The sequence below is a fragment of the Canis aureus genome, chromosome 14 (assembly GCF_053574225.1).
Source record: "Canis aureus isolate CA01 chromosome 14, VMU_Caureus_v.1.0, whole genome shotgun sequence".
Taxonomy (NCBI): domain Eukaryota; kingdom Metazoa; phylum Chordata; class Mammalia; order Carnivora; family Canidae; genus Canis; species Canis aureus.
This window is the reverse complement of record NC_135624.1, coordinates 3,388,929-3,412,386: the sequence shown is the minus strand read 5'-3', so window position 1 is coordinate 3,412,386 and position 23,458 is coordinate 3,388,929. Positions and strand designations below refer to the sequence as shown.

Here is a 23,458-nt window from a genome sequence, read left to right as displayed (position 1 = left end):
CAAAGCATTTTCTAAAGCAAATTCATCTCTGGATGAAAAAGACTAGTTAAAATCATCTATCAGAACAAATCAGAAGATGCTAAGGAGAATAAATACTAAAACAACAGTACAACAGGAATTTATTTTGAAATCTCACACAGAAAACAAGTTACTTACATACTGAAATGCTGTGTTAAGTTGAAAAGATTTGAAAAACCATTATTAATATTTGAAATCAAATTCAAGGATCAAATGATCAAGCAAACTGTCAAAACATCTGAAAGTATGCATCATTATTTCACGTTTTTCACTGAAAGAAACTATTTCCTTCTCTACACTCTTGCTATTCTACTCCCAACACTTCTGACACTCACATGTGCAGTCATTTCCCCAAAACCAAGTAATTCTGCAACACCAGCTAGGGGTCCTACAGTTCAGATCAGTTCTGACACAACCTTCCTGGAGACAGTGTCAGATCCCACAGGTTAAGGGCTCACTCCCTCAAGATTGCCCCTTCTTCAGATGCCAATTAGAAGTCTCTGGTCTAAAAAAAAAAAAAAAAAAAAAAGAAGTCTCTGGTCTACTATACTTCTGATCAGCTGGCTATAAACTGGTCTCATGTATGACCTCCTCCTCAAATGCAACAATTCCTAGAATGGCTCCCAGAATTCAAGAAAACAGTTTACTTAATCCATTACTGTTTTGTTTAGTTGTTGGTTTGTGCTTTTTAAATAAGAAGACTGAACTCAGAAACAGCCAGATGGAGGAGCCAGATAAGGTAAGGTATGAGGGAATGAGGCCCTTGCCCCCTTTGGACTCACAATCCTCCCAACACCTCCAAGTGTTCAGCAAACTGAAAGTTCACCAAATCACAACTGTTTAAGATTTTTACAGAGGCATAATCAGGTAGGCATGATTGATGAAATCATTGCCCATTGAGAATCAAACTCAATCTCTAACCCCTCTCCCCCTCTCAGAAGCAGGTCTGGGTGGGGCTTTGGGTTAGAAGGGCCACCCAAAGTTCCAGCCCTCTAACCTGGTGGGTGGTTCCCCAGGTAACCAGCCCACCATCCTTCACATAAAAGTGATGACTGAAAGGGGCTTTTATGAATAAGAAAAGACATTCCTTTAGCCTTTAAGCTTTAATTTTAAGAAATTAAAGGATTTTAGAAGCAATATGCTAGAGTCAGGTGTATCCACACAAAAACCAAAATGCATATTTCTTACTCTATCACAGTATCACAGCTATATACCCTCTCTTTTCAGAGTTCTCTGATTCCCAGTACACATAAGAAGACAATTTGTTATCCGAATCAGGCAAACCCTTCTTTATGGCTTAAATGGCACCAAAATTGGTCTGTTTTGTCTAAGTCAAAATAGGCAAAGGTTAACCTCAGCTATAGAAAGAGAAATTGGAAGTACATCAGAGAATTATGTTTTATGTCATCATGACATTGAGATTCTTCCAAGGATTAGTCTTTTATTAATTGACCCGGCTCATCAAAGTATATTTCAAACTTTAGTTTTGAATTATCATCCTAGATGATGTGTTACATTTGTTGGTAATGTTGGAATAATACTAATCTCTTAAAAAGTTTACTTCTTTATGTAGTTCACATACCAATACTTCAACGAAATTACCTAAAACAGGTTTCAATAAAATACCACAATGACTAACAAGATGGTAGGCCTTCATAGAAATGAAATCATGTTTTTCAAGGTAGACTTTAATTTTCCTGGAACTGATTCATATGAAAATAAACGTCTTAAAAAAAATTGAATACATAACTGCCTCATTCCAAAAAAAGATCTGAAGCAGCGAGGCAAACAAAGTGGAGTTTAACTATAGCTTTATGGCAATTATGACAGTCAACATTTAATGCAGAGTCAACAACTTTTAGGGTTGCACCAGACCATAATGCCATTAAAAAGAAAAAAGGCAACAACTCATGTCTGAGATCCCATAATTAGCTGCCTACAGATCTTCAAACTCCTCCCTCACCTTGCATGTGAGGTTCTGACAGACTAATCTGTTGCTCCCTTAATACGCTATTAACTACACATGGAGGTAAAAAAAAAAAAAAAATCTGAAGCTATTACTACACATACCTGTATTTTTCCTCTCAAAACTCAGAAGGTAATTTTAATGATTCTACCAATTAATAGTGTTTAACTGACAATAAATACAATGCGATATTATCACAATTATTGCAAATCCCAGATCAGATTAAAAAGCCAGCTCCTATCCACCTTCCGATGCCACCCTCACAGAACAACCTCCCACAGGCCACTCTACTGAGTCTAAACCAAGACATCTTCAGCACCTGGGATGGCCTTGCCAGGATTCGAACCTGGATCATCTGTATGGTCAGACAGAGGCTTCCAATGAGCACAAGACCAGCTGTGGGTGCAGATCCCTTCCTCACAATTAAAATTCTGAAATGCCAGGCATTTTCAGAAAACCCAGTCTGCAGAAAGACAGATTTTACCAGATACTAAAAATAGAGAACTCAGGAAAAAAAAATGAACATGAGGATCAGACTACACATCTCATAGCTAAAAAATACTTCCATACTTCCATACACACCATCTCCTTTGGTCATTAACACCTTGAAAGGGAGGCAGGTAAAGATCACCCCCGTTTTTTACAAATAAAGTTAGTGCAGAGATGTCAAACTCTTCTTTTTTTTTTTTTTTTTTTTTTATGTCAAACTCTTCTAATGGGACTAACCTACTCAAAATTGCAAGGAAAATCAGGGGTGTTCTACAAACTTTACCTTGGCATTTTTCTGGATTGGGCAAAACTTTGGACCTCTTTTGAGGCAAATTTATTCGAGGATCCCCAACTGTCAATCCCAAAATAGTACCAGCCGGAATTTCTGCTGGTGAGGTTACTCCTTTAACAACAACAAAAAAAACAACAACAAAAAACAAGTTTTTACAAAGTCATTCACAATATACATATATTTGCTTGTATTTTCAAATTTTTAAATAAAAATTTCTTCTTGGGCTATTAAAAAACATACATTTCCTCTTTTTTCCCATTAATACTTTCAGATAGTAAATTAACATTCATAAAGAGTGACGGTTCCCACCAAAACCAGTAAATTAACATAACAGATTATTTTATAACATGAACACGTATATTTCCATCAGTGGTTAACTACAGTAGCTTCACACACAGACACAACTGTACACAGGTTAAGTATAGACCTTAGTTTGGAACCTGGTCTATGTGTTTAGCTACTGTATCAGAATGCCAGTTATTCGGAATACTAACAAACTCCTGTTTGCTGTGTCTTCTTGCTGTATTGTGAGGAGAGTTACAAGTTAAAAAAAGCACCACTCCCATGGAGTTAGCCCAACTGTAAAACACTCCCTTGACCCACTTCCCACTCCTCCCTTCTTCCCCAAACTACCCACTTTACCCTCTGAATACCTCCCAACAACTCAAAAATGGCTTCTTGTCTGTGATGAAGGGAAACGCTATCAGGATCCTTACAGGTTTCAATCCACCAGTGGTGAGGTGTCTTCTCTGCATCCTCTCCTTTCTGAAAAATAACAACTGCTTACCAGACAGGTAATGAATCAGACTTGACAATTCTGTTACAGTTGAGATATGTGAGAAACTGCCACCTGATTTAACACAATAATTAACACCTGCCTAACTACTCTTCTAATTAGAGGCAAGCACACAGCATTACACTTCTCTCAACATTTCACACACTAAAAACCACAGCCATGGTTTTCAGAGGGACTACCTAAGCTACCTCACACCTCTGCTCTTTTCACAGAACACTACTGACAAGCTCCTTGCTCCTCCTCCACTACCACCAACTTCATACCAATTTAAGCAATAAAATCTTCCCCATCAAAGAGAAACCAAACCTATACTGTTTGAAGAAATCTTTGGCAAAAGGATATCTTACAATTACGTTGTTCGTAGAAACTTCAAATAAGATACACAAATATTTCACTTATATTTTTCCCAAAAAGAACCAGGAATTGGGTAAGGTTTCCAAAATCACCTCAAGGGCATCTGGCTGGCTCTTGATCTCAGGGTTATGAGTTTGAGCCCCATGTTCGGTATAGAGATTACTTACAAGATTAAAAAATAAAAACTTAAAAACAAAAAAAGGAAAACAAAAAAGCACCTCAGTACCAGATGCACACCAAGAAAGAGAACATACCGCCATGATTCATACTAAAGTTCAGTAAAGTAGGATGTGCTCCTACAGATTCTAGAGAAGCAACCTGTTAACATATGAGCTATTTACCTCACAGAAACTCAGGTAGCATAGCTTATTGATTTAAAGTACAGGCTCTGGAACCAACTTCTTAGGTTCAAATCCTTCCTGAGCAACTTATTAGCTAGAGTGGAACCTCTACTCTGTGCCAGGCACTGTGCTAAGCACTGGGGACAGAGTCCTTGCCTTCACCAATTTCAGTGTGAACATCACATAAGTACACAAGCGAATCTAGACAGATAAACTGAGGGAATGTGCAAAATGGAATGAAATATAATTTATATTGTTTGACTTGAGGTTCAGGAAGGGATTCCAGAGGTATAGAGGCTGAAATCTGAAGAATAAGGAAGGTTTCATCAAGCAAAGAGGGGCTAGGGGCAGAATTTTCAGCCAGGTGGAAAAAAAGCAAGTGTAAAGGTTGTTTTTTTGTTTTGTTTTGTTTTGTTTTGTTTCATTTTTTAAGTGTAAAGGTTTTAAGGGAGCTGAGACCTGACATATTCTAGGACCTGAGAAGACCAGCACAACAGGTGCAGGGACAGGGAGCCAGAAAGGCAGGAAGGCACAAGAGTATGCAGTCACGGTAAGGACTATGGGTTTCACCACAAATGCAGTAAGAAGCTATTCAAAAGCTTTTAGTTGGGAAGTGACTTGATGTAAATCATTTGTTAAAAAATCATTGCGTTTCCTGCATGGAGGATGGAGTGAAAAGGAGGAACAGCAGAAGAAGTGAGGAAGCTGCTTCAGTATGCAGACAGGCAAGAGACAGAGTGGCTGAGGCCAGTACAGAAGCAACAGAGAGAGGGACAGAAGTAGCCTTTGATTTTTAAAATATCTTTCCTCTAAAAGCTCAAAATCTGTTCCGACCTACCATCTTATTTGACCATATCAAATCTGTGAGAGGCACCGGCATGGAAGGGTTAATTGTACTAACACAGGGAAACAAACTAAATCTGAACCCAGAGTGTCTGATTCCTAATCTCATCTCTCCTCTCTAGACCTGTGTGGTCAACTTGCGCACTACAGCTACAGAGAGCAATTTCTATTTAATTTCTAGTTAATTAAAATTAAATGAAGGTACAGGGGATCCCTGGGTGGCTCAGCGGTTTCGCGCCTACCTTTGGCCCAGGGCACGATCCTGGAGTCCCAGGATCGAGTCCCGTGTCGGGCTCCCGGCATGGAGCCTGCTTCTCCCTCTGCCTGTGTCTCTGCCTCTCTCTCTCTGTCTCTCTGTCTGTCTATCATAAATAAATAAAAATAAATCTTTTAAAAAAAAATGAAGGTACAAACTCAGTTCCTCAGTCACACCAGCCACATTTCAAGTGCTCAAGAGCTACTGTGGCTAACGGCTACCATACCAGGCACCAGAGAAAAATATGATCCTTGCAGGAAGTTGGGACAGTGCTCACTAGATGTATTGCTCTTAACCTTTTAGGGATCACAGACCCTTAAGACCAGCTCCAGAGAACCCTCTTACACTGTTGGTGGGAATGCAAGCTGGTATAGCCACTCTGGAAAACAATGTGGAGGTTCCTCAAAAAGCTAAAAATAGAGCCACTCCAGGACCCAGCAATTGCACCACTAGGTATTTATCCAAAGGATACAAACATATTGATTCAAAGGGGCACCTGCACCCCAATGTTTACAGCAGCAATGTCCATGATAGCCAAACTATGGAAAGAGCCCAGATGTCCACAGACAGATGAATGGATAAAAAAGATGTGGTACACATACACAATGGAATATTAGCCACCAAAAATAATGAAATTTTACCATTTGCAACATTGTAGGTGGAACTAGAGGGTATTATGCTAAGGGAAATAAGCCAATCAGAGAAAGCCAATTATCTTATGATTTCACTCATATGTGGAATTTAAGAAACAAAACAGAGTATCAGAAGGGAAGGGAGGGAAAAATAAGACAAAATCAGAGCAGGAGACAAAACATAAGAGACTCTTAACTAGAGGAAATAAACTAAGGGTTGCTGGAAGGAGGCGAATGAGGGTAAGGGGTAACTGGGTAATGGGCATTAAGGAAGTCATGTGAGGTAATGAACACAGGGTGTTATATATAACCGATGAATCACTGAATTCTACCTCTGAAACTAATAATGTACTGTATGTTAATTGAATTTAAATAAAAATTTCTTAAAAAAAAAAAAAACCTAGCCCCAGAAAATATGAAAATATGTACCATGCAAGTACAAACAATGGCACACACTTTCAGTAATTTTAGGGGCTCTCTGTTACCCACAAACTCACAAAACTCACAAACTATAAGCATACTCTGCATTTAAATAAGGATAAGTCTGTTTACTCATTAGATTTGCTTAGCTTTGTTCTTGTAGAAGTGAAAGATGACCATGTATTTGGTAATAAGCATAGGTAGAGAAATAAATATTTATAGGCCATGGCCCAAAATGCTACCAAAGTATGTTAGGGTTCACAAATTTGCTAAGGACAGGAGTGGAATAAAGCACTACAGTCAAATTTACTCTTACGGTCTGGACAGAAGCAGCTTTTAGAGCCTCAGTTAGGATGGAGTGGGAAAGTGGACCAATTAACCGGAGCCTGTTCATCTCCATCGTCAAATCACTGAAAGAGAGAAAAGGTCTTAAGACGGAAACTTCCATCATACACAGTGTCTAGCCACTGGTGAAAACAGAGTAAGTCTTCACTAAAACTGTTCAGTAGGTTCAGAGCAAATTCAGCCTGTACCTGATTATAATGCCTGTGGCTGGAGAGACCCAAGAATATGGTTGATGTGGATCTCTAGTTCCATCACCCATAACTTTAACTGGTTTAGCATTTTCTCCATCATCTTTCCATTTTCTTTTCTTGCCAATTTTCTCATCAGGCAGTTCAGTTTGGCTTTTTTCTTGGGATGTTGTCAGCAGGGGGTCAGGAGTGCAGATGGTTGATTTGATGGGTTCCACACACTGGCACGCTGCTTTTAGTTCTTCTAAAATATCCTAAGGAAATACTGAAACACTTCAGGTGGTTCAGTTCATGTTTTTTTTTTCCTCCCTTAAAAAATTTACACCTTGGGTCTCCAGGATCAGGCCCTGGCTGAAGGCAGCACTAAACCGCTGAGCCACCTGGGGTGCCCTACACAGGTATAATCCTTGAGATTAATTCTTCTCGACTCTGTTACTGCATTCTTAATTACCATTGAAATCAGTGCTTTGGAAATTTAAATACTATAAAAGTTGGGCTGATAGCTTGGTATTTGAATAAAGGGAAGAATGTTATGTGAATATGAAATGAAGCAAGTTTTGACCTTTCAGTTTTTAGTAAGCCATTACGTAAAGGCAGAGATGAAAACCCATCGTATTATGCAGTGGTTTGAAATGCTGCATTTGGTCTAATGTTCCTACTAGGCCTTGCGTGAGTACTGCATTTTACATCTTTCTGTTACAAGACTTTATCTACACCATAACAAATACGGAAGTTAAAATTAATATAACACAAAAGAGAATAGATATCAGAGAATCCAATCTACCTTAAAAAGGAAGAAGGGGGGATCCCTGGGTGGCGCAGCGGTTTGGCGCCTGGAGACCCGGGATCGAGTCCCACGTCGGGCTCCCGGTGCATGGAGCCTGCTTCTCCCTCTGCCTATGTCTCTGCCTCTCTCTCTCTCTCTGTGACTATCATAAATAAATAAAAATTGAAAAAAAAAAAATTGAAAAAGGAAGAAGGGATGCCTGGGTGGCTCAGTGGTTTGGTGCATGCCTTCAGCCGAGGGTGTGATTCTGGGGTCCCAGGATCGAGCCCTACATCAGGCTCCCTGCATGGAGCCTGCTTCTCCCTCTGCCTGTGTCTCTGCCTCTCTCTCTGTGTTTCTCATGAGTAAATAAATAAAATTTAAAAAAAAAAAGGATTATACCTGTTTAAGAGTTGGATGAAACCAGATCCACAACTGCCTGCTCTCAGAAGTGTGAACAGGGGTCCTCTCAGACTTCCAAATAAATGTGACAGGCCCCAGCATCTCTTGAGGGTATTTCTTTGCCCGATAGAGCAGGACACTACCTTGGTGCTTTCCAGACAAGCAGTGAACTGCTGCAAAAGTCAGTCCTGACATAAATAAAAACAAAATTCCATGATCCCCAGCACTGAGATGACAGTATTATCTCCAGATCACCATATTGTTACTTGTTGTCTACCTCCATGAGGGATGAGGTGCTAGTTTTGATCAATGCAAAAATGAAAGCCTGGCACACAATAAGTTCTCAATAAATAGTGAATGAATGATTTAATGAAGTTTGAGTTTCTGATCGACTGAACTCACTCTCTCAGAATAATGGCTCTCTCACTTTATACTTGACAATGTTAGAAATCACTTGAAACCACCCCACCTTCCCTAATGTTAACACACTCCTGGGAACCAGAAATGTCTCGTGCATTTTTATAAATGTTTAAATTCCAAAATGATGATGATATGAATGCTCACGATATGAATAAATATGTGAAGACTAAAACAGCACTCAACTTTGAAACAGGTTTACCTGCATCTGTGCTACACATTGGAGAAAGTGCCTTCAGTATTTCTTCCTCTTTGCCCTTCAACTCCAAACAACAATAGTAGGATAAATCCTGTACAAAGAGAGAGACATAATTAAAAACAGAAAGTGAGGGGGATCCCTGGGTGGCACAGCGGTTTGGCACCTGCCTTTGGCCCAGGGCGCGATCCTGGAGACCCGGGATCAAATTCCATGTCGGGCTCTCAGTGCATGGAGCCTGTCTCCCTCTGCCTATGTCTCTGCCTCTCTCTCTCTCTCTCTCTGTGACTATCATAAATAAATAAAAAATAAAAAAAAAAGAAAGTGACACAGGGGAAAGCTGTGAGAAGCCAAAAGCCACATCAGAAAAACTTTTAGGGTCAAAGACACACCAAGTTGCTAAAGCTGTTTATAAGTCAAAATCTGAAACCTGTCTATTCCTAGGAAATTAGCAAATATTCTTAAACCAATCTAAAGCAAAATCAAAAAGAATTTCCCTTTAAAATGCTAAGTTACTGGGTTCTTTTCAGAAAGAAAATCTGTTGGTGCACCTGGCTGGCTCAGTCAGAGCATGCTGGAGGAGCATGCAATTCTTGATCTCAGGTGGTGAGTTTGAGCCCCATGCAGGGTGGAGGGATGACAAAACTTAAAAAAAAGAGAGAGAAAGAAAATTTTATAGACAAATTCTAAGTACAGTATAAAGACTGCTGCCTCTAAGTAAAGGATTATTCCTCCTCCAAATCTAAGGTAAGAAATCAGAATAGAATAGCAAGACAGCAATAAATTCTGTAAAGCTATGCTAAGGTTGTTCACTTTGGTTAGCTAATTCAAGACTCCAAGATTACTTAACACTGGTAGAAATATAATGTTGCAATTCATTTAGTCCATATTCCTCCAATCCTTGGTCTTAATTAGGATATTCAACTCTGACTAAACAATGCACAAGGAAAAATGAAAGTAATGAGAATAAGACCTTACCACTGTAAATAAGACAAGGAGAGATCAACCAAGCTAGTAAAATCAGTATGTTAAAGTAACAGTCACAGAAGGGAGGCTGAGCGCCAGGGGCTGGGCTGTCCCCTACTCTGCCCAATACCCCACGAGCCAGGTACTCTCTGTTGCCTTATTTGACAGATGAGGACACTGAGGCAGGGACTACTACTAAACAAAGCCATATAACCAGCAAGTGGAGAAGCCAGCATTTGAGTCGAGCTCACTGACCCCCAAACCAGCCCCTCTGCCATAGCACTTTTAAGCAATTTCAGGACACTCAGCAACTGGAACTAAAAGGCAAATCATAGCTAAGATTCCGACAAACTCAAGTTAATCAGTCCTACCACTCATACACAGAAATCTTCCCAGCAACAGCAATCCACCCTCAGCTGCCAGTGGTCAGATGAACCTCCCCCAAATTTGTACAACTGGTGACAGCCCTGAATAATGATTAATAGCCCAGACGTCCTGATGTCAGACCTGGGCTCAAATCTCAATCAACTTCATCACTTACTGGTTGTACAGCGGTGGGTAAATTACCTAATTTATCTGATCCTTGGTTTCCTCATCTGTAAAGGGGACATAATGTTAACTACTTACCTCACAGTCTTGTTTTAAGGACTAAATGAGTAAACATATGGAAACCATTTAAGTGGGCCCTGGCATACAATTAAGTACTCAAAAATGTTTGTCTATTAGTTATTATTTTTATTACCTAGGGCTGATCAAGTGTAATAAAAATATCTGATAACGTCAGCAAAAATCTTGCCCAAAGTAAGATGTAACTTACATGTCTGTTTTAAAATTTGAGAGACAGCGGTGGATAGTGGAAAAAGCACAGGCCTGGGGAATTAGCTGCCCCAAAGGCTATCTCGCCACCCCAGACTGCACAACCCTGGACAAGTCACTTTATCTCTCTCAATCCCAGTTTCTACAATGTAAATAAGAGATTTTACTATATTCAATTATTTCTACTGCTGAGTCTTCAAAAGCTCTCAAATAGTTCTGGTATTTACTTCCCACCCATTAGGAAGGCTATAATCAAACAAACTGAAAATGACAAGTGTTTGGTGAGGCCACGGAGAAACTTAACCATTGCACACTGCAGGTTGGAATGAAAAAGAGTACAGTCTCTATGTAAACAGTATGTCAGTTCCTCAAACAATTAAACATAGCATTACCATGTGAAATAGCAATTTCACTTCTAAGACTATATCCCAAAGAACTGAAAAGAGACTTGAAGAGATATTTGCATACTCATGCAGGAACATTATTCACACCAGCCAGAAGGTGGAAGCAACCCAAATGTTCATTGTTGGATGAACAGATAAGCAAGATGGGGTATCACATACAATGGAGTACTATTCAGCCTCAAAAATGAGGGGAATTTTAACACAGGATACAACATGGCTGAACTGTGAAGACATTACGTAAGTGAAATAACCAGCCCAAAAGGACAAATATTGTGTGATTCTACGTTTATGAGGCATCTAGAATGGTCAAATTCCTAAAGATAAAAAGTAGAATGGTAGTTGCTGGGAGCAGGACAGTAGGCAATGGGGAGTTATGGTTTAATGGGAAAATGAAAAAGATCTGGAGATGGATGGTGAAAATAGTTATACAACAATGTGACTAGAGTTAATGTCACAGAACTATATACTTAAAAATAATTAAAGGGGGTACCTGGCTGGCTCAGTTAGTAGAGCATGTAACTCTTAATCTCAGAGTTGTAAGCTCAAGCTTCACGTTGGGTGTAGAGATTACTTAAAAATAAAATCTTAAAATAGAAAATAATTAAAGTGGTAAAATTTGATGTTATGTATATTTTACAATTTTTTAAAGGTTATTACATTGATTATTCTGCTATATTGCTCTCAAGAGGTATCAAAGAATACTGATACAAAGTTCTGGCTTTCAAAACTTGGCCAAGGCTTCCAGTTATGCAATGAACACGTCATGAGGATAAAAGGTACAGCATAGGGAATGTAGTCAATGATATTGTAATAGTGTTGTACAGGAACAGATGGGAGCTACACTGTGGTGAGCACAGCATAACATATAGAGAAGTTGAATCACTATGTTGTACCCCTGTGACTAATAACTATCGTGTCAACTATACCCAGATAAAAAAGTTAAAAGACAAAAACAAAAAAATTTGGCCAAGGCCATCCTGACATTGAAAGACCCTCTACAAAGATCAAATTTCTAAATATGTACTGAAAGAGAGAATGCAATTGATTTAGCAATTGGGAAAGGGGAGAGTGACAATATAAACACTATTACCAGGCTCTAAAACAAACTGTCCTTTCAAAGAATTTAATGCAAACTTCCTAGCATCCCACTGAATTGTGAACACTTAGAACAACATTTTGAACACAGCTATAAGGCACACAAATATCTGTTGTTGATGAACGATTTCTAAATGAATCAATGCTGAAGAAATCTCAAACATGACCACCAAGACCATGCAGGGCCTGGTTCCTACTTGTTTCTCCCAAACTAATCTCACCTTCATGTTATCCTAGAACTTACTCTCTTCATCTTTATCACAGCGAATTTATTTTAATTCTTCCCTCTTACCTGACTTTCTCTGCCTCCCCGACTGCCCCATTTTCTTACCCCTTGGAGCCAAGCCCAGACATCACTTCCATTTTGGCTAAACAAAAAGAAAGAGAAAACCAATTGGAAAAGCAATACCTGAAGGAGGCAACGGTTTGTCATGGCTCGGTAGCAGGCTCTGTGGCTCTTCGCTGTGGGCCTCTCCCCAAGACAGTAGCCCCACTTCTTGACCATGTGAAACCGTTTGGCATGCCAGATGTGAGTTTCTAGCCATATGTTCTTCTTTTGTCTACGGTTAAATTCTAGCACCCGATTTTTGTGACACCTTCGAGCTTTATGGCATTTATTCTTTGAATGTTCTTTTTTCTGATGTACTGCTTTCTCGGCCTGTGGTTTCAAGGAAAGAGACAGATCCTAGTTTGCAACTATCTCAAAACAAAGTTACATGTGAGTAACTCAAACAACTAACTTTAGATTAAGTGGGCTCCATAGATATGCTTAATTTTTTAACTTGGTTATCTCTCCAATGAAAGACCAGGAGAAGAGACAACAGAGTGAAGATTTCAGAGATGGCCAGACTCAGAGAGAAAGCAGAGTTCTATCACTTACTAACTGGACAAGCTTCGTGGACTATGAGGATGAGAATATTTACAAAAGGCTCCACACAGTAACATAAGCTTACTGTGGCTATCCATATAAGAGAGCAGGAGAATAAGTCAGATGCTAGCTTTTCTGTTATTGGTTTTATTGGTTTTTTTAACCTCTGAGACTAGAGCTAAACCCAAAATAGGATGAAAAATACAAAACGAGGAAAACCTATACATTTCACGTCAGTTAGGCCTGACAGGCAAATGCCAAGCCTGATCACTGGGAAACAAACCTAACATTAAATCTAGAAAGCACAAAATTCCTGTTCAGTTTTCACTCTTAATCTCCTCCATAGCTGAGTGAAACTTTTGTGCAGGGAGTGGGGAAGAAAAACCCCAAAACTCTTCTTTAGTCTGTGGGCTCCTAAAGATAAAGACTTTGTGTTGATGAATTCTTAACCCCACTACCAGCATAGTACACAGAAAGCACTCCATGAATAACTTTTGAATCAACTAGCAAAGACATGGGTAGCTTACACAATCTGAGAATGCCTAAGCCAAGAGTTTTGGTGAAGCCAAAAACAATTAGACTTGAACAAAAATTAAATCCAAGTTTCAAGTTTTCAACGTTGAAAAAGTCAAAAGGCACATACTAGGCATTGATTTTTTTTTTTTTTTTTTTTCTTAACCTTCCAACTTCAAGCTGGCCACAGCCCCAAAATACAGAGCTAAAATCACTCATGTAGTAAGGTCAGGATTTTATTTTAAATCTGGCAGGTGAATTCAACTATTTAATGCCATTAAAAGAAAGAGCTTCTAACCTGAAACTAATAAAAAAAAAAAAAAAAAAAAAGAAGAAGAAAGTAGGAAAAAAAGGGTGGGGGGGCTTCCAAACACTGTATGTAATATCCAACTGTCTGCTAATTACATAGCAAGAGGGGAGGTGGGGGGAATCATAAGTAAACCAAAAAATATGCAAAATGATCACAATGCTTTTGGTTTACATTTTAATTCTATCAGGTTAACACTTCTTAATTTCTTTTAGAAACTAACTTAAATATTTACGCTCATACCTCTTTCTGGGCAATCTCCTGCAACCGCCTGGGAAGGCGCTTGACATTGTGGCTCATGGCTCTCCGTCTCATGTGCCGGGGCAGTGTCTGGAAAACCAGCGAATTAGAAGACTTCTGGGTCACTGCTTTCAACATAGCACTGATTTCAGCAGCTCGGGCCTGAGCAAAAGTAGAAGCTGTCAACAAACACAGCACCATCATTAAAGACAAGTCTTGAATCCATACTTCTGGCAGATTTTAGAAGGAAGACAGATTTGAAGTACACGATCTTACAACCCACTCACCACCCAAACCACAAATGAGATTAATACCAAGGGGTAGTTATTGCTGTATTATAAGATTATGAAATTATTCTGTTTCTACTTCCCTTTTCCACAAAGATTCAGTATTACTTTTCTAATCAGAAAAAAGAGGTCTACATGCAATATAATCACAGCCATTTGTAAGTGCAACAATCACACAAGAAAACATTGCTAAACAATGTTTAACAAACATTGTTAGAACAAAGATTTTAACAATGGTTGTGACTTCAAGCATTTTTTTTACTATTTTCTGCTTTTCCCAAATATGTAGCCATAACTATTATTTGTTTTCCTTATTGAAAGATGAAAATTTTTTGAAAGTATAAACAGACACAGAAACTAGAAGGCACACCTAAAGAATAGAAGGTAATGGGGATAGCAGGGTGACAGGAGACAAGATCTGAAGGGGCCTGGAGACAGGTATTTAAAGATCTTAGTTACCCTCAGAGTGTGTTAAATTTGATTTCACCTTTGGAGAATGTGTGCAAAGGAGTGTAGGTAGCATTTCATATTTCAAAAAGGGGGTGGGGGAAGGGCAAAGAAGATTTTAGGACAAAAAGGAACAGTTCACAGAGAAGAACTTATAAGAAGATGAAGAGGAAAAAAAAAAGAGAAACTCAAGAGGGAAAAGCCCCAGGAAGTCAGGCCCCAGGAAGTCGAAGTCCAGGCTGGAGGGGAGAAGAGCTCAACACGGAAAGAGAGGAGAGAGACAGGAAGGCATGGCCAAGACAGAGAGTGCTGGAAATCTGGCTGCGTTAAACAGACAGCTCATCATATGATCAAGCTTCACTTCTTCCCAAACACCTACCAGTGATATACTTGGGAATCTCCTGAGACGTGCCCTCGGGACCTGCTTTCCATCCTCCCTTTTTTTTAAACATTATTTTGGAGGAAGTCTGTTCACTCACATCAGGATCAACTGGGGAATGGTAGGTCATTTTGGTTTGCCGCTGTCGTGAAGTTCCAGGAAAAGGGTCTAGTTTATTTTCAAAAAGAAAACGAAAAGAAATATGTCAGGCCTAACAAAGATATGGATTACAGTGGAAAACGCCGTTTGCTGAGGGGCAACACTAACATGTTTTTAATTCTACAATCACCCGTAAGGTGGCTATTACTACCTTCCCTTTAAATAGGAGGGAATCAATTCGGGTAGGAAGGTGAATTACCACGTGACATAGTTAGCAGGCAGCACACTGGCTAACCTTGTCAGCATGATAAACTAACCCTGAACATAACTGATATAAGGGCTCTTTTGTCCAAATAGTACAAAATAGATTTTAAATCTTTTTTTTTTAAAGATTTATTTTTATTTATGATAGACATAGAGAGAGAGAGGCAGAGAGAGAAGCAGGCTCCATGCCGGGAGCCCGACGTGGGACCTGATCCTGGGACTCCAGGATCGTGCCCTGGGCCAAAGGCAGGCGCGAAACCGCTGAGCCACCCAAGGATCCCCTAGATTTTTTTTTTTTTTTTAATTTATGATAGTCACACGGGGGGGGGGGGGGGGCAGAGACAGGCAGAGGGAGAAGCAGGCTCCATGCACCAGGAGCCCGACGTGGGATTCGATCCCGGGTCTCCAGGATCGCGCCCCGGGCCAAAGGCAGGCGCCAAACTGCTGCGCCACCCAGGGATCCCGGATCCCCTAGATTTTAAATCTAAACTCCCGGGACACCTGGGTGGCACAGTGGTTGAGCATCTGCCTTTGGCTCAGGTCGTGATCCCGGAGTCCTGGGACCTCCTCCCAGCAAGGAGCCTGCTTCTCCCTCTGCCTATGTCCCTGCCTCTCTCTCTGTGTCTCTCATGAATAGATAAAAAAAATCTTTTTTTTTTTTAAAAAAAAAGGGAGATACAATAAACACATTGTATTTCTTTTAGGAAATAAAGAATGTAATTTAATAATAACTATGTTAATAGAGATATAATATATCTGCTCTACGTACAGCCAATTCTTTTTTTTTTTTTTTTTTAAAGATTTTATTCATTTATTCATGATAGACACACAGAGAGAGGCAGAGACACAGGCAGAGGGAGAAGCAGGCTCCATGCACCGGGAGCCCGATGTGGGACTCGATCCCGGGTCTCCAGGATCGCGCCCTGGGTCGAAGGCAGGCGCCAAACCGCTGCACCACTTATTCCCAGTAGTTATGCTCTGTAAAGTCACGACAAACCCTGAGTTAGCAAATACTGAACCACTGTTCCTAGAGAAAATACACACACACACACACACACACACACACACACACCCCTATCACACTGACTGCAATCTCAAATCATAAAAACAATCTCAATCATAAAAACAACTCATCTTGGTACACTGTTTCCTTTTTTTACAAAGGAAAAAAATGGATTCAGAAGTGTTAAGTGATCTGCCTGCGGCTGCCCACAACTGGAACTCAATCCCTAGCTGGAGAGGGAGCTTCCTGGGCTCTGCTGCACTGCCCCACTATAGTCTCCACCTCCACCCTCTGGTCACTCTGTAAGAAAGCTGAAGCAAGGGCAGCCAGGTTGCTCAGTGGTTTAGCACTGCCTTCAGCCAGGGTATGATCCTGGAGACCTGGGATTGAGTCCCACGTGTGGAGCCTGCTTCTCCCTCTGCCTGTGTCTGTGCCTCTCCTTCTCTGTGTCTCTCATGAATAAATAAATAAAATCTTTAAAAAAAAAAAAAAAAGCAGCAAGCTGAAGCAAGGAGGCAGCTGGGAACCTCAGTTAAGAATGTCCATGTGCAGTGACTCCAATTTTTTCCCTCTCTTTTTGCAAGCCCATGAATGACCACCAAAGTACCATGAGTATTAATTTGGGGGTAACAAATAAATTTAGCAACTAGGTGAATTTGCAAATACAAAATTTGTGAATAATGAAGGTCAACTGCATCTGTTTTTAATGCAGGTCATTTACTATTTAAATAATAACTAACAATGGGGAGTCTGGGTGGCTCAGTCAGTTAAGCATCTACCTTCAGGTCAGGTCATGATCCTAGGGTCCTGGGACTGAGCCCCATATAGGGCTCCCTGCTCAGTGGGGAGCCTGCTTCGGCCTCTCTCTCTCCCTCTGCCCCTCCCCCCGTTCGTGCTTTTTCTGTCTCTTTCAAATAAATAAATAAACAATCTTAAAAGAAAAAAAAAAAGAGCTGACTAAAGCATTTTGCTCCAAATAGAATAGAAAGAATATCCTGTGTATCTTACCTTGTTTTTGAGCTTGGAAAGGTCTCCCACCTCCATTATGGTACTCTATGCCCCTATCGGCCACAAAGCCAGAAGATAAAGTAACATTTGTGGGCTGGTTTCTCATTTTCTTAGCATGTTTTCTTTCTTTTGCATTAGACATTTCTGAAAAGGAAGAATAAATTTAGTACAAGCAAAGAGAACTTCCATGCAAAATAAAAATACACTTAGTAAATAAATATTCCCGTAACTCAAAATTTGATTCTTTAATATAACCAATCTTCATTCATTATAGGTGGATTGATGATATCAAAATGTTATCACAATACTGACCTACAGAGATTTATCACCAGGGGTATTTCTAGGGGAGCCATGAATGGTATTGGCACCAAAAACCCAATTCAATAGGAAAAAAAATAATTCTATTAATGGAAGAGACCATTATTAGTATATTCTAGATTACACTGCCAGATAATTCAATCATATCCCAATGATGACACTGAATAGTCTATTGAAAGAATGAAAAATGAGGTATAAGATCTCTCTGCCATAGAAAAAAATTCTTAGGTGAAACAAGAGCCACGTGAATCAATGAAATATAGTACACACTATTCTGATATAGCCTCTACAAAAACTGAACATAAATTACTGATGCCACCAAAATGAGGCCAGCTGTACCTTTAATTTATAACAGCAAAAAATTTCAATTTGAAATAAGGAATAAGGATAAAGGACAAAACCCCTGAGGGAACTTGACAGATTTACTCAGTAGTTCTCAACTTTCAAACTCAACATCTCCCCCCCTTTTTTTTAATGATTTATTTTTTTATAAAAGAGAGAGAAAAAGAGCAGTAGGGAACAGGCAGAGAGAGGGGTAGAGAGAGTCTTAAGCCTACTCCCCAGACTGTGGAATCGGACTTGGGACTCAATCTCATGACCACGATCATAACTTGAGCTGAAATCAAGAGTCAGACACAACCAACTGAGCCACCCAGGCTCCCCTCCTCTTTTTTTTCCAGAATGGTTTGAAACACCTGTTTTCTTTTTTGAAATGAAATTCATTAATTACATAACCTACTGGACATATGCCTTTTACACACACACATATATATATATATACCCTAACTATAATGTAAAGGGAGGACTAAGAACTAATTTTTTTTTTAATTTTTATTTATTTATGATAGTCACAGAGAGAGAGAGAGAGGCAGAGACACAGGCAGAGGGAGAAGCAGGCTCCATGCACCGGGAGCCCGATGTGGGATTCGATCCCGGGTCTCCAGGATCGCGCCCTGGGCGAAAGGCAGGCGCCAAACCGCTGCGCCACCCAGGGATCCCTTAATAAAATAATATGTACTTTCTGTATTTAAGTATTTCACCACTACTGAGTGACAATATGTAATAAAGAGATATTCTGAGCTCAGGGGTATAATCACCACAACACAGGCACCAATACACCATTGGCACAATTTGTAAAGCTGGGGAAGAGGCCTAGAAGCCTCCATGCAATAGTCATTAACTCTTTTTTTTACTGACTAGGGAAATCTGAAGAGTCCTGTGCAAAGGAAGGAAGCTCAGAGTAGCAGAGCCAAGCCGTTCTCATAGCACTTCTCAAAGCATACCACAACTGCAATAGGTACAAAGGCAAAGTAATACAGGTGTGTTGACCTGTGCCTCAAAGAGAAAGTAGCAATGCCACTGGTGACACAATTTTCCAAACTAGTGAATACCCCTTGGTAAAGTAGCAAAAAGGGCGGGGGGGGGGGGCGGTGGTGGTGGTGGTGGAGTATGATCTTGTTTTGATTTACTGCATTCCTGGAAAACTCAGTGTATATTAAAACCATGTAACCAATATTTTGTGCTTTTATGTAAAACAGATATTGGGCTACTGTGGGACTTTCTTGCACACTCCAGGATGTCTAACATCCCTGGTCCCTGCGTGGTAAATGCCAGCAGCATTACCCTAATCATTATGCCAACCCAAAACACCTGCACAAACTTACAGACTGTCACATCAAAATTCATACCACCCCCACTGAATGCCACTGAATTAACTACTACCCATTCACTTACCTCTTTCCCAATGGAAGCCTCCATTCAAAATTAAGAGTAACCAATGTTATGTAGAATTTAAGACTCCTTCCTTTGGAGTTAGAAAGATCTGGATCAAATACCTCCCTTAACACTTTTTAGTTATATAATTGTAGGGAAAAATCATAGGTTGCTCTGAGAATAAAGTAATGTATACAACGTACTGACATGGTGCTTTGCAAAAACTGTGGGCTTGATTTACGGTAATTATTCACGGAGTGAGAAAAGTGACAAGATAAAACTGAGACAGCTAGATGAGGCCAGACTGAAATAACAGAGATTATGTCATTTTACTTTCTCATTCCATTCGGCTTTCTCCTAAATGAAAGACAACCACATGTACACCCAAAACCATTTTTCAAAATTTTAAAAAAGATTTTATTTATTTATTTATGAGAGACACAGAGAGGCAGAGACATAGGCAGAGGGAGAAGCAGGCTCCATGCAGGGAGCCTGATGTGGGACTCGATCCCAGACTCCAGGATCACGCCCTGAGCCTAAGGCAGACCCTCAACCACTGAGCCACCCAGGCATCCCACCATTTTTCAAATTAAAAAATATGTAGGAAGTAAATGAAGTTCTGCAGAATCAGTCAGCTGGTGAATGACATGGTTCAGATCAGTCGGCATTAAGAATCACTCAGAATGATTTTATAAAACCATTTAGTTCACCTACTATTATCTGAATTAAAACTTATCCAGCAAGACAGCTCTCTCTTGGGAGTAGACCTGGGAACCCTGGTCTATTCAGCACTAAAATAGTCCAGGAACAGGCTGGGACTCGGGGATTGCAGTAGGCTTTGATATCAGACTAAAAAATTAGCAGGTCAAACTAGCAGTGGTCCTCAAACAGTTCTAACAGCAATAGAGAATATAAAGTAAATCCTAATGAAGTCCACATTGGGCTCCCCGTGGGGAGCCTGCTTCTCCCTCTGCCTATGTCTCTGCCTCATGAAGAAAAAAGGGGGGGGGGGGATGTGGAACCAGAGGTAAAGTCAATGAGAAAATAGGATTTCGGTTGGTTGGTATTTGAATAGGGAAGGAGTTCAGGAATCTTCTGTGTGAATTCCGGAGTGAGGACTCTGGACAACTTGAGTGGGATGAGAGAGTAGGAGAGGATAAAACTGAGTAGGCCAGGGAAAACAGGCTGGAAGTTCCATTTTATTCCATGCTTGAAGCCCTGAACCAATGAAAAAAGCTCTGAAGGCTCTTGAGCAGGAAGTAGAAAAACCAAACCTTAATAGTATGTAGGACAGAAGAAGAGCAATCAAGAGGATTTTCTTACATTCCGTTTTAGAAGCAGGGCAGGACAGAGATCTTACCTGTCTGTCTGTGGTACCTCTAGCACCTAGCAGGGTGCCTTGCACCAAGAAGGGTTCAATGTATTTGTTGAATGTAAACTGGCACGCCCAAGTGTTTATAACGCATGTATTAACAGAATAAGAAGTATCTGGCCAGGCACCACACCTTCTGACATGGCATGACTATCTGCCCAGAGACGAGCTTATCTTATTTTGAAATCAGATCCCAGTCACTCGGGCTCGGCTCAGATCGAAAGCGAACGCGTGGAGACCCCGCAAAGCGCTAGGAGCGCTCGAGAATGGAACACGGGAGGGCGGCCGGTGAAGCACGCCCCGATCTCAGCGGGGTCCCCTCGATGACCCTACTCGTTCCTTCGGAGCGGCTGCAGGTCAGGGGGAAGCCCATTCCCCGGCAGCACCTGCCCGGCGGGCCCAGGCGCAGGCGGCCGGGAGAGAAGGCGTCAGCCGGGCCTGGGCTCAGGGCTGACCCGGAGGAGGGCCGGGCCCGTGCGCGGGCGCTTAGCGGGGAGCCTCACGCACACCCCCCCAAACTCCCGCGGACCCTGGGGAACACCAGCCTCTCACGACCTACCTCCGGAGACTCTGTGGGAGGAATCCAGGGCTCCCGGGTCAGAGCCACAGGCCTCCGCGACCGTCGACTCCGCGGAGACGCGCGAGGCGACCCAGCTGTAGGGCGCATGCGCCGGTGCAGTCGCGGCCTCCTCGTGGCCGGGAACCGCGCGGAGACTACAACTCCCAGAATGCCGAGCGAACTCGCCTCGGGAGAAGAGTTACCGCCGGGACCGGTCCCTGGGCTGCTTAGTCTGGTGACGCACTGGCAGAGGCAGTGGACGGGATTGTTCTCCTGGAGGGGAAGCAAGATAAAAGGGTTAGCCATGGCGTCTCTGATCAGAAAGGTGATCAGCACTGCGAAAGCTCCAGGGGCCATTGGTCCTTACAGGTAACGAGGCGTCAGGGAGCGCGGACGGTCTCTGGACGAGTGGGGTCGGGAGTCCCGGGCTGAAGCCCCTCGGGGTCAGAGCTGGGGCAGGCCTCAGGCTTCATCGGGTCCAGCCTCCTGTTCAACACGCGGAGCCCAGGACGCTGGACCTGGGAAAGGGGCAAAGCACCCTTGAGACCCATAGGGCGCCAGGAGTCCCAGTGGCTGCGGGAGCCCGTGCCCTCGGGGACTCTGCCCCGCCCCGGAGGCCAGCGCGCGGCGCCGGCAGAGCGGTCAGGTTTGGGGTTCTTGGTGACCATTGTAGCATCTGTAATTCACATACCAGTAAAATTCACCCCTTTGAAGTGTACGATTCAGTGATTTTATATCATACTCACCTAGTGCAGCCATCACTGATTAGGTTTTGGAATATAGGTGAGGTTTGGTGGGGTGAGGTCCGGAGCCCACGACCAAGGATGAACTCTGGAGACGTCTTCCGTTCAAAACGGTGGTTTTATTGAAGGCCGGGGACAGGACCTGTGGGCGGGAGGAGCCGCCGCCCCGGGCCGGTGCAGGGCGGGAAGGGCGGCTCGTTGCCCACCCGGGAGTCGCGAGGGGGCTGGCGGTAGCGTAGGCTCTCGGGCATTTTGGAAGCAAGGTTTCCAGGACCTCGAGGGGGCTGGCTGCGGTGCTGGGGAAAGGTCACCTGTTACCGACCAGTAAAACCGGAGTCGTGAGACCCTCCGGATGTGTATCGGTGGGCCATGTGCCTGGGGGATGGTCGCCAACACGTATCTTGGGGGTTTAGAGAGAAAGGGAAATTTCTAAAGGAATTTTTATATGTTAAAGTAGACTCACAGGCTCCCAAGGGTCAGACTAGGATTGCCAAAAGGCAAAAGCCTTTAGCAAAGTATCAACATCAAGGCAGTTGAGTCCATAGAGGAAGGTCCCTCTGCCTGTTTCAAGGGCTTGTCCCAGGCCTGTGCCTTGACCTCAGCCCTGTGTTTTCATCAATCACCACTATATAATCTCAGAATATTTTAATCACCTCCAAAAGAAACCCCATATCCATTAGCTGTCACTCCTCATTCTTTTCCCCTAACTCCTAGCAACCACTAATCTGTTTTCTGTGGATTTGCCTGTCCTAGACTTTTCCTGTAAATGGAATCCTTACAATATGGTCCTTTGTGACCAACTTCTTCCACTTAGCATAATGTTTGATCTAACCCTCTCTTAATTCAAAGGAGTACCCTTTGAATGAGTACCCCATGAACAGATGTGGGTGCTCATCTGGAGAGAGCTGAATTCTTTTCACAGGAATGCTAAGCAAATACGTACTTATCTACCCAAGACACTGATTTGTACAACTCGTATAGAAATGCCTTGGGATGATTATGAATTCTTTGTCCATGCTCATTTCCCACAAATAAAGTCAAATACAAATCACAACAAAAATCATTTGCTAAGATTGTCTCAAAATGCTCTAGCTAAATAAATGTATACTGTCGGGATCCCTGGGTGGCGCATCGGTTTGGCGCCTGCCTTTGGCCCAGGGCGCAATCCTGGAGACCCGGGATCGAAGCCCATGTCGGGCTCCCGGTGCATGGAGCCTGCTTCTCCCTCTGCCTGTGTCTCTGCCTCTCTCTCTCTCTCTCTCTCTCTGTGACTATCATAAATAAATTTTAAAAAATAATTAAAAAAATAAAAATAAATGTATATTGTCTACCCTGT

At 41.8% G+C, this 23,458-nt stretch overlaps 2 protein-coding genes across 6 annotated transcripts in view; one reads left to right on the top strand and one right to left on the bottom strand.

Moving 5' to 3' along the window:
- The window catches only part of POP1 (POP1 ribonuclease P/MRP subunit), a 37,673-nt gene extending 16,101 nt beyond the window's left edge, over positions 1-21,572 (bottom strand). The window contains exons 1-11 of one of the 3 annotated variants that reach the window (XM_077846694.1): positions 21,380-21,572; positions 17,418-17,561; positions 15,044-15,211; positions 13,934-14,109; positions 12,412-12,660; positions 8,728-8,815; positions 8,109-8,296; positions 6,941-7,194; positions 6,718-6,817; positions 3,419-3,530; positions 2,757-2,876 (exon numbers count right to left, since the gene is read on the bottom strand). In XM_077846694.1, the coding sequence (XP_077702820.1) occupies positions 2,757-2,876; positions 3,419-3,530; positions 6,718-6,817; positions 6,941-7,194; positions 8,109-8,296; positions 8,728-8,815; positions 12,412-12,660; positions 13,934-14,109; positions 15,044-15,211; positions 17,418-17,559 (1,597 nt within the window). In that variant the 5' untranslated portion in view covers positions 17,560-17,561; positions 21,380-21,572. The remainder of the gene's footprint in view (positions 1-2,756; positions 2,877-3,418; positions 3,531-6,717; positions 6,818-6,940; positions 7,195-8,108; positions 8,297-8,727; positions 8,816-12,411; positions 12,661-13,933; positions 14,110-15,043; positions 15,212-17,417; positions 17,562-21,379) is intronic. The other 2 variants (XM_077846691.1, XM_077846692.1) reach the window with 2 other exon arrangements.
- Positions 21,541-23,458, top strand: part of RIDA (reactive intermediate imine deaminase A) — a 38,389-nt gene continuing 36,471 nt past the window's right edge. Inside the window, exon 1 of one of the 3 annotated variants that reach the window (XM_077846696.1) lies at positions 21,541-21,748. In XM_077846696.1, coding sequence (XP_077702822.1) covers positions 21,549-21,748 — 200 coding nt within the window. In that variant the 5' untranslated portion in view covers positions 21,541-21,548. The remainder of the gene's footprint in view (positions 21,749-23,458) is intronic. The other 2 variants (XM_077846698.1, XM_077846697.1) reach the window with 2 other exon arrangements.